General features: G+C 32.7%; 1 protein-coding gene across 1 annotated transcript in view; it reads right to left on the bottom strand.

Moving 5' to 3' along the window:
* Positions 1-324: 324 nt before the first annotated feature.
* LOC140440852 (nose resistant to fluoxetine protein 6-like) overlaps positions 325-12,181 on the bottom strand; it is a 67,189-nt gene continuing 55,332 nt past the window's right edge. The window contains exons 11-13 of the mRNA XM_072531213.1: positions 9,508-9,650; positions 4,695-4,806; positions 325-531 (exon numbers count right to left, since the gene is read on the bottom strand). Coding sequence (XP_072387314.1) covers positions 470-531; positions 4,695-4,806; positions 9,508-9,650 — 317 coding nt within the window. The 3' untranslated portion in view covers positions 325-469. The remainder of the gene's footprint in view (positions 532-4,694; positions 4,807-9,507; positions 9,651-12,181) is intronic.

The raw sequence follows: 12,181 nt of genomic DNA, 5'->3' as shown, positions 1-12,181 counted from the left end.
AATAATTATTAGTTTTCTCAGTATTCGAAAAAAATAAATACATTTAAAATTTTTTCCGCCCATGCTCATAAGATATCTAATAAAAACAACTAATATAATCGCTTAAAGTTTGAAGTTAATTTGTTGATATACACTAAATTTAACTCCATGTGAATGTCCTGTTCTTTGACCGACTCATTTCATTAGCTATATTGAGACTTTCTGCTTAGAACATTTTCTTCTCCTATCAGTAACACACTTTCTTAAATAAATTAGATTGAAGAATATTAAATAGAATGTTTGTACCTGTAATATGATCTGTTATTTAGGTTAAAAATAAATAAATTGTTTAGGATAAAATTTTATTATCGACAAAGTAAATATTTCTTTTGAATTTTCTAAAAACAAGAGTTAAATACTCTGTACAATAAAATAAATAAAAGTCGTTTTGCAAGTAGTTCATTCTTAGTAGGAAGTTATAGATATTGTCTTAATTTGTTGTACTCGCAGATACTTCGATAAGCTTCTCCTCCTTGGACTTAAATTTTGATTCTAAAAGCCATAAAAATATTAGACGGTTTACTATGTTCTTACAAAAAATTTCTAACAAAAATTAATTATTATTAGTAGTGCTACAAATAAGATCTAACAATTTTAATGTCGCACAATACTTTTGTATACCAATAAATACGGAATCATAGAGGAAATTGATAATTGATAATTGAGTGTTACTATAAAATTTGAATAATTATGTAAGCGGAACAAATTCCAGATGAATTAAGAAGCAATATGTTAGTACTTGTTTGCAAATTAAGGGAGATATACAACACTGTACAAACTACATAAAACTACTTAGTTTAGCCTGAAAACATTCTAGAGGGTAAGTAATAGACGAATTCATGATGAAACCAAATTATTTGATAATAAGTTTGGCTTTATGCAGTCAGATCAACAACAGATGTAATTTTCGTAATAGGGTAGTTGACGGAAAAGGATAAAATTAAAAATGTGTGAATTGGGGAAAGTTGCTGATGGGGAATTGCTGATCTGCGGGTTCCTCAAAGAGTGGAGAGAAAGTACAAAGAAAACCCTGGGGATCTTCTTTGATCTACGCAAAACATGTCGATAAAAAAGGAGTTTAATATGGGTATGACCCATGATATAAACTGAGTCGCTCAGAAGCAGAGTGGCCCAACTGATTTTTTTGTATAATTCAGGTAGGTAGTACAATAGGTGGCATTTTATCATATCTTTCATTTCAGAGTGGCTCAACTAACATTTCGTTGTATACCAAGAGATGGCGCGACTTGTACAGTTAGGCTACGTAAACATTTCACATGATCTAGTTATGGAAACGTGGCCCAAGTGACAGTTGGGCCAGTGTGCAGTATGATATTTTAGACATTGTCACTCTTGCCCTGTGTGTTTGTATCAGTCTTGTCTAGCGTTAATTCGTTCTTTAAAGTACTATCAGCCTTTTATACGGTTTATGTTTGTGCAATCTTGAGCAAGGTGAGTAAATTATTGTATTTTAGTGTAAATTAATAGTGATTGTAAATATCTCGGATCAAAATTTAAATTAGGATTCTAAATTTTTTAAGATTATAACCTTAAAATTATAACCTTAAAATGAAGAAAGCAGGCTAGTTTTCTACTTAGACATATTTTTATAATCAGATCTATTCTGTAACTTTTAATAAATCGAATAGAAATGACCAAGTCGAATCGTAATTACCTGAAATCGGAATGTTGGATATCTATCGCGTCGTTTTTGTGTTTGGATTGGAATTCTGTAATTCACGTCGTAATCGGTGTAAATCGAAAACGCCAACTTCTACTTGATGCGCTCAGAAGTTGGTGGCAACCCCGCGCTAAAAAGAAAAATAAGTGTTCTGTGACGTTATGTTACTGGACAGGCTAGTGCGCGCGAAAAATTAATCAAAAAAGAAGATTATATTTCAAGCTTGTCGTCAAGTAGTTTTGATTTGTTTTGGTTAAGTTTAAAAAGTTCGTTACAAGAATACAAAATGGCAAGCGAAGCACCAAAGAAAAAGACATCTGCTGAGCAGTTAAATTATTTAGTAAACTTTATCTAAATAAATAACACCACAGTCTCATTACCACAGTTTTCATTCCCTTGTGTCCGTGAGCGGTGCTGCCTACCTGTGTTGCCAAGTATATAACAGACTCATTTCTATTCGATTTGTAGTAACAGAATATGGCTGAATATCTATGGTATGTTTATGGTTTTCTAAGCGATGTTGCCAAAAGTATAGGTTAGTCTTTAACTTAAAGACATTTGTAAAGGATTTTATTCAAAAGTTTTTTTTAAAGAGATTTGATCACTTGAATTAATAATTAATAGAGAATATTTTTGTTATAGTTTGGAAATGCCGTTGTCGGATACATCTAGTACTTGTGAACCCAGTGAATTTGAAACAGATTCTGGCTCTGACTTCCATCCACCTTCTGATGCAGAGTCTTCTACAACTAGGGAAAGCTTCACAGAAGATGGACTTGTGGAACCTGGATCAAGTAGGGGTAAAAAACGTAAGAAAAATAATTCAGTTTGGAAAAGATCTAAGTCTAAGTTGGAAAGAAATTCAGGAAAATCATATTTGATTTCTCGTGGTAGAATTGTGTCTAAGAAACAATTTTTTCATGGAGTTTGCAGTTGTCCACGAAAGTGTCATTTGTTGTTATTTCTTGAAGAAAAAAAAAATATTTTCCAAAGTTTCTACAACTTATCTGATTTTAATTTACAGACTGCTTACATTAATATACAAGTAAATGTTGTCAGTAAAGGTCAACATACAGCAGCTCAAAACCATAATAAACGTTCTAAGACACGAATTTATACATTACCGAAAGAATCAGGTGATATGGTAACTGTTTGTAAATCATTTTTCAAAAAAGCTCTACAAGTTTCAGATGGAAGGCTCACCAGAGCTTTAATAAACAAATCAATAGGTGGCGAATTAATCACTCCGCCACTAGATAAAAGAGGCAAGCACCCCCCTAAGAATAAGACAAGGGAAACCGATATTCAAAATATAAAAGATTTCATTACCAAATTTGCCAAATATACATCACACTATAGCCGCAACAAAAATCCTAATCGAGAGTATCTGTCACCTGATTTAAATAGCTCAAAACTTTATGATTTGTATGTGCAAGGTGAAGAACCAGAAGTGAAGGTATCCAAATTCATCTTTTCGAAAATATTTAATGAAGATTTTAATCTTCATTTCCGTTATCCTCTCACTGACACTTGCAAACGATGTGACTCTTATAACATGAAAATAAAAAGCTGTGTAGGTGTAGAAAAAAGCAGAATAGAAACAGAGAAAGAGTTACACCTGCGGAAGGCAGAAGCAGCTCGAAGTGGAATGAAGGAAGATGCAGCCAAGAATAAAGATACCACAACAGTAATTACATTTGATTTGATGAAAACTTTAGCTACTCCTAGTATTTCTACGGGAGTGGCTTATTACAAGAGACAGTTGTGGACGTATTGTTTTGGCATCCACAATTTAACGACAGGACAGATACACATGTATGTATGGCATGAAGGCATAGCCTCACGTGGCCCACAAGAAATTGGTTCTTGCATTTTACACTACGTAAAAACATATGTTAACACACCAGTTTTGATCTTGTACAGCGACCAATGCGGAGGTCAGAATCGAAATATTAAACTGGCATCTATTTGTACATACATGAGTGTCTCCCATACTTTCAGTCCCACAGTCATACATCACAAGTTTCTAGTTTCCGGTCACTCCTATTTGCCATGTGACAGAGACTTTAGAGTGATCGAAAAACAAAAACGATATTTTAAAGACATTTTTTTGCCAGACGATTGGGTGAAAGTTATTTCCAGTTCCAAAAAGAAGAACAAATTTCAGGTATTTAAAATGACCTCTGAAAATTTTAAGTGTACTGAAAAACTAGAGAAGTTACTTACAAACCGAAAAAAAGGAGAGCAAGATATAAAAGTAGAATGGCTTAAAATACAGTGGCTAATGTTCAAATCAGAAGAGCCATTCAAAATTTATTTTAAGTATTCTAATAACGAGAGTGTATTATTTAATTGTGTTGACGTCACAAAAAAAGAACAGACGTCTTTCAGATAAAAAGAGAAGACTTCTACTTGGACATCCTCTATCCTGCTGGAAGACCCATAGAGCAACTAAAGTATAAAGACCTTAAGAGTCTTCTTCCTTACATTACGCCGGTCTATCATGAATTTTACATAAACCTGAAGACAAACGTGGAGGCAGTAGATAATGATATTGGATCGGAAACAGATGAATAGGTGACCCAAGTGAAAGTTATATGTTTTTTCGTAAAAGCTTAATATTTGACATAGTGGCCCAACTGACTTTTTTTTGTGTAGAAAAAAAGATTTTTTTTTGTTAATTTTTTGCGCATTCGACTCATATAATGTATTAGGTTCCAGAAATGTTTGTGTAAGTGAATAAAATAATACTGGTTAATAAAAAAACTGGTTTCATTTTTAGCTCAATTCTTTATTTGCCGATATCTCAAAACATCAATTTTACACTTAGGCCACTCTGCTTCTGAGCGACTCAACTTACGGAGAAATGTAATTAAGGAAGCCGAATCTGTATAGAGAAAAGACAAGGAAGGTGATAAGGATTATCCTTATAATATAAATTAGTAGAAATCTTAGGAATTATAAATGTACTTACCTATTTTAGCAAAAGCAAGCCTCTCCAGAATTACTGGTGGGATTTCAAACACTAGAACCCATACAAATGAAGTTAACAATATAAGCATAAATACACCCCAGAACCAGTATATCTAAAAACAGGAGTTAGTTGTTAACAATATTATAAAAATATTAAAAATTATTAAGAAAAATAACGTATTTAATGAAATTCACGTTATTTATTTTTAGGGTATAAAGCCAAAAAGTCCATTTTTTTAGTTGCCAGCTTACAATATACCACAATATATCATCTTACTTGTATAAGCTAGTTTATCACTAAGTACGTTTAACTATACTACCAATTTTATACTTCCAATATCAGCACCAAAAAGCAATGGCTTTCAAGCATGTGTTTGATTTTTATTATATTATCTGAAAACTTTCTGGCATTTAACTCCTGGACAATCCGTTTTCTCGGTACATTACAAATAGCTAGATATTTGATGAGTTTTTTCGATAGTATTATATACATACAGTAAGTAAATATTTACGATTTAGGCGTGTTCTTTAATTATTAACAATTTAGTGCAAAAAATGCATTTTTTTTATTTTTAGCTTACCATTAAAAATTTACTTTACTTACTTTACTTTACTAAAAATTATCATTTAGAATGAAATATAAACATTTTATCTGTTAAGAATTAAAAAATTTGTTGCGCAGAAAAGTCTGTTAAGAATCTGTTGCTATAAAAACACAAAAACAGCAAAAGAAGTTAAATTGCTAATGGTTTACAACTTTTGTAAAAATCAACCTACACTTGTTGTGATTGCTCTTAAAGCAAAGACTTATGGTTACTAACGAACCCCTTAAAATTTCACCTAATGTTTAGAGATACCACACAAGGATTCTGTACATACAGCGGTTTCTCTTCAGTATACTTTTTAAGCAATTTTGCTAGTTTATTCCTATGGACCTCTTCACGGGCCGTCATCCATATCAAATCCAATTTCTTGTCTTTTGTTAGATTCTTAAGTAGATTTTGGTTGCTTATCACCAGCTTTAATTTAGTGAGTGAGTTTTTGATGGCCAGAACAGTCACTTTATCTGTATAAATATCAGTTCTCTCTGCTTTGGATTCTCCATTAAGTATTTTATTAATGCATGCTGCTAAAGTAAAAATTTAAGCCTGGAACACATTGCATATCGACCTAGGCTGTAAGATTTGTTATAATTAGCTGGCTAAAGACTTTAATCCAGTACCATTAGCAGTTTTAGATCCATCAATAAACCATATTAAGTTTCCATTACTGTCCCATTTATTTATTTATTTATTTAGCGTATGGCTCAATACATGGAGTAAATTCAGTAATAATTGTAAAAAACGTAAGTACATACTTCAAAAATACAAACATAAGATTATATAAAAACGAACATAGAGAAAATACAGATCAAATACAAGATAATACAAACAGATAAGGTTATATCTTTAAGTCAAGTTGAGCTATCCATTCAAGGCTTGCAGGCGTACTTTTGAAAGAAAAAGTCTTTTGGGTCCCCTCGATATGCCCTCAATGCACATGTCTCCACTATGTGTTGGATGGTTCGATCTGGAGCTCCACAGTCGCAGCTGGAGGTAGGCTGTTTTCCCCATTTATGTAGGTTGTGTGCGCATACTGCATGTCCCGTTCTAATTCGGTTTAAGCTCTTCCATATGTTTCGTGGCTGGTCGAAGCCATCATGCTTTTGGACTGGGTCAATAAGATTGGATACTTCAGGTGGGGCTGCAGCCACAGCGTGCGCCATCTGGAGGTAACATTGAAATCATCTGCTGTTAGCTGTTGGGCTGTTCTAATGTATGGTTTTCTGGATGGGAGTCGGTTTGCTGCTAAACTTGGGATGTCTTCATGGATTGGTAGTTGCAAGTTTCTATTTACTTTCGAATACTCCGTTATCAATGCCTTTTGTCGTCGTAGAATAGGCGGAGGAATATGGCTAAGGATCGAAAGCCAATATAGTGGAGTATTCTTGATGCAGCCGCTAATTAATTAATGGAATTTTTTTATCCTAAATTGTATAATTTTGTTAATGTTCTGTGTTATTTTTATATAACTACTCAATACTCAATAATTCGGCCTACAAGTAACATTTGCTTTAATTCTCAAGTTGCATAAAGACTACCGCCGAAACCGGGGGGGAGGGACCTGTGGTAACCACTAAAGATGCTGTTTTTGTACTATTTAAAGCTTCTGTCATATTTAGAAACGCTTGTCTTTGTAGGATGGTAAGGATTGCAAAGACGTCTTTTTTCACTAAAGTACTAAACCTTATGTACATAACTGTCGATAATATCAGTGATGTGTATCACCAACATGTTTTCTTTGGTTGCAACCTCAAGGTTTTACCTATAACGGGTCTGCAATTACAAAAGAGTCGCGTAACAAGAACGCTATATTGGTTATATTGTTAATGTGAGAGCTCCAATGAAGTTTTTATCCAAGGTTTGTATTACAAACAAAGAGATCATTAGGAAGACCAATTTTTTATTTAATTATGTTTATTTTCTATTATTAACCATTTACACTAAAAAAACGGGAGTGGCAGTCCGGTGGGACTACTGGTGGAGGTTACACTTCTATACACGCATTCGTCGTTACAAATTTATTTGGGAGTCAATCTGCACAATCATTACATATGTAATTCTATAGGTAAGACATAGCAGAGAGAGAAACAGAATTAATAACAACTTACTAACAATGAAGAATTGAATCAATATTTTGATGAAAATATATATTTTTATTTTCATATATAATGAAAGGAGTTGAATCCAAAATTTTTTTTTACAGATACTCTGCAGTAAAATTCATTGTTTATTTTGTTATTAATATAATAATACAATACAAATTAAACTGCAATATTTATAAGTATTTAAAAATGAAAATAATATACATAAAAAAATACACTACAATACAGTGCAACATAATTCCATATAATAATACAATACAAATTAAAATGCAATATCCATAAGTATTTAAAAATGACAATAATGTAATAATATTAATTAAAAAGTCCTCCCCGACTGGGAATCGAACCCCGGTCTCTCGCGTGACAGGCGGGGATACTGACTACTATACTACCGAGGATATGACACAAAGATATTTCAAAATTGACAGTTCTGGCTCATACAGTGATTTATTGAGATTATTATTTTGAAATACAAAAGACTAATATAATTATGAACATTTAATAAATAATACAAAACATATCACATAAGTAATAATATTAATAAATATTTTATTATATGTATAATATTATATTTAAAAAATGATCTTTGACTTCTTTATGCAAAAAGTTTGTAATAACGTTTGTACATTTAGATCTAACAACATCCTTTTGACTACCATTAAGTGGTCTGATTATTGATTCAATATCAGAAAGTAAATTAGGAACTCTAATATCAGATTTGGAAGGACATAAAGAAAATTTAAGTCCTAATGCTAAAAATTTTTTAATTTCAAAAGAAAAATGAATAGATGTTAGATTTTATATGTATATATATCTTTATATAATGTATGTAATATTAAATTAAGTATACAAAAGGAACATTTTTATATTCGAGAGAGGAAGAAAGAGAAAATATATCTTCTGTCTCTCTCTTACTCATTATCTTACATATGTAATGATTTCACAGATTCACTCCCATACAAATTTCCAACGTGGAGCGCGCGTATAGAAGTATAACTTCAAAAACTTTCATTTTTTCTTTTTAATATTATTTTATGTTTATTTCACCTTAAAACCTTCTGTCTCTTACAATCATCGAATTAAAAATCAAGTGAGATCTGACGCCATTTCGCATATACATATACGTAGCGTTAGCATAAAAGGCCCGTCAAGTATATTTATACCGCCGCCTAAACATATTTCCCTAGGCAGGTCGAATACTTTAATCGCGGAAACTAAACATCGAGGCAATATGCAACAAACATGGGCTCCGTGGCCAAACCTTTCGGGTGCTCAGCCGGCGAGGAGGACAAAATTTATTTGGCCAATTCGACGGCTCAGTAACCAAGCACACAAATATTTCAGATCGAGAGGCACCAGCCTACTCAGATTGGTAGCTCTTTGTTCTAAACACACATTTTTAGGGACATAATAAAAGTCATAATAAAAAATTAAATTTAGTCATTTCAAAGAGAGAAAAGCCGTTTTTAAGCTACCCCTAAAGTTAGTTGACCTAACCATGATCAAGAAAAACAGAGGATTTTCCATTACTCAGGACATCCAAAGTAACCATCAGTACATAGGCCTTCCCATGCGCAAGACATACTCGACGCGCAGGACGCACCTGCCTGTGTACCACTTCATGATGAAATGTGAACGGTTTGATCATCAGACATGTAGGTCCCTTTGTTCAGAGGAACACGTCCTTGGGGCTGGGTGGTACCAGCGTGTGTAAGAGAAGACCATAAAATGCGGGAAAGCGATGATATTGAAAAAGTTAAAGGATCAAAATGGAAACGTCTAGCATGACATAAAGAAACATAACAGAAAATGGGAGAGGCCTATTATATTACAAATATCAAATAAAAAAGTGTAAAATTGTATTTAATTTTAAATAGGTGCGTTTCAATTTCCACTTAGAGAAATAGTTTCACAACAATATAGGTAATTATTTGTTATTTGGTGAGATATTTAACAAATTTCTGGTGGCAATAGATTTACTAAATAATATTTTATTTTGAACTAAACCGCAATTTGTTGTAATGAGAATAACATTTGACATTTGTTTAGACGTTTTGATTCTCAATCGGGTGTTAAAAAAATTAGATTTATTGGCTAAAATGTAACTTACCATATTAAATATACTAAACATTATCACAGATTTTTGTGAATAGGCCAAAACGTCCAAAAAGATAGGATGAATCAGGTACATACTGTAGATAAATTTGTTAATGAACTGAAATACGGACCACGACAGTATCCTGTTGATAATTCCTAAAATAAAATATATAAGTTGTTTTATTCTTAATTTGTTTTACGTAGTTTTTTATATCGAGCCTTCGACAAAAGAAAACGTAATTAGGGGAGACTGTTAATTAAGAAAAGTCGACAATTTAGCTATCAATTAAATTTTACCTAATGATATGAATATTCTGATTTGACATTATCAAAATAATTATTGTTTTTATCTCCTGAAAACATTTTTTTTTAATTATATTTTAAAATGTTTTTTATCTGAAAAAAAAAACAAAGTTGAATATAAATTGTGCAGATATAAAGACGAGAAAGAGCGGACTTGGTTTATCTGTGACAAAAACATTTATTTCAAACTTGGCATAATAACGAATATCATTATCAGATTTTTTAGTAAGACATAGGTGAAACAGCTTGTGTATAACTTTTAATATTATAATTGAATAAAAAATATTTTAATTTTTCAACAAAAAAATTGGTGCTTAATTGAATTTAGTTTTTTTATTACTTTAGGGCAATGAAGCACAAAAATCGGCTTAACCTTCGAAAATCGGCGCAATAAGACGGATTGAGATGCAGTTTTGTGTATTCAAGTCGTGAGAGTGTCAGGAAATCTTGTGAACTAACGCGACCACGAAGAAATAAAAAAAATGCATTTGAAAAATGCATTTTCCAAAGTTGAAAATTTTAAAAATTTTAACTTGGCAAATATTGCATAAAAAATGTCCAATTTTGCTACTCGGTGGTTTTGGAAGTCGCTGAATATAAATATTATGTTGGTGAAGATCTTCGATGTACGTGGTGTCCAGGACAGATGGTAACTACCTCCTCTCCAGGACTTTTCTGCAGATTCCGTATAAAATCATTCAAAACTTCTTTCTCGGGGGTTTTTGGCGTCACTAAATACAAATATAATGTCGGTGATGTTCTCCGAGGTACCTGGTGGCCATAGCGTCATCGTCATCACCTCATCTCCGACAGTTATGCAGATTCTATACAAAAACATTCGAAATTCGTTTCTGGGAAGTTTTAAAGCTTGCTGAACATTTCAGCGAAAGTGGGAATACAATAAAAATTTGATAAATGTGTGTAACAGAATATAAAAAAAAGTTTAAAAAAAATATATAAAAAAAACAAACAATTATTCATTATTTATCAAATCATAATAGAACGTTCTCTCGGTAATTAAGCGCACAACTGAAAAATTCGAATGTTTTATTTATCGTGCACGTAATAAAAAATTAAATTAATTACTTACTAAATTTTATACAACTTTTTATACTTGTATTTTTGTTTAACCCAGATATTACTACCGTCCTTTTAAAAGGCAGTGTAAATTATGCGTAATTTAGGTTAGTACAGCTACCAACTGATAGATGACTCTAGATGGAGTGTTTTCAAGAGCCAGCATTCGACAAGTTTTAACGATTTTAGTGCGCGCACATGCTGTAATTGTGAGGTTATCTGTGTAAATTGCCAGATTTTGGACTACAAAATGGATGCTTATAATTGGAGGTAAGTCTAGAATTAAAAAACTGTTATTTCACGGCATTGGCATGTGGATTATTGTACAATAGGGACTTATGTACGTATATTCTTGGCTCGAATAATTGTCGCGTTGTTTCAAAGGCTCGCCGCTTGGGATTTCATTTTGTTCTTTTAAAAGGACGGTAGTAATTAGTACTACCAACGTGCGTATTGTTTCAGGAGGCCTCTTAAATTGCATGAGCTATTAGAAGAGCTTGATTCTGATGAAATCCCAGTCCCTCCAGATAGTTTGATCATATTTTCCCCAGAAAATGCCAATGATGATGTCACCGATTGCGACTCCGGCGATGAAGAACTAACTACAATAAATAATTTACCGGGTAGTCAGTTGAGAAACGATGTAGAACTTGTTTTTGACAACGCGACTGAATTACCACAAGATTCTGTGAATTCCCGCCTACCAGAAGAAGATTCGGATGATAACAATATACCATTGGCTTTGTTTCTTTCCAAGAAAAAGCTGCCCCATCAATTAGAGAAAAGAATATCTGCACACTGGATTCAAGGAGACTTGTATCAACACCCTGATTGTACTTACTGGAAAACTCAATTTGGACCGAAAATGACTCAGTCGCCGATGGAAATTTTCAATTTGTTTTTTGATGATGAAGTCATCAATTTGGTTACCGAATACACTAACATCTACGCAGGACAAAGAAATCTTTTGAACGACATTAATCAAAATGAGATTCGATGTTTTATAGGCGTTCTTGTATTGAGTGGTTATGTGGTTGTGCCGAAAAGGTACATGTACTGGGAAAATCGTGACGATTCGCACAACGCAATGGTGGTAGCTGCTATATCTAGGGATAGATTTTCTCACATAATGAAAGTTTTGCATGTTTGCAATAACTTGTCATTAGATAAATTTGATAGATTTGCCAAGATGCGACCCCTGTTCGACGAAATAAACAAAAAATTTATACAATTTTCCCCTTTAGAACAACATCACAGCATAGATGAGGCAATGGTTCCGTATTTTGGTCGCCATCCCACAAAACAAT

This window comes from Diabrotica undecimpunctata, chromosome 5, assembly GCF_040954645.1.
Source record: "Diabrotica undecimpunctata isolate CICGRU chromosome 5, icDiaUnde3, whole genome shotgun sequence".
Lineage (NCBI taxonomy): Eukaryota > Metazoa > Arthropoda > Insecta > Coleoptera > Chrysomelidae > Diabrotica > Diabrotica undecimpunctata.
Note: the sequence above shows the minus strand (reverse complement) of the source record. Positions and strands in the feature narration are given on the sequence as shown.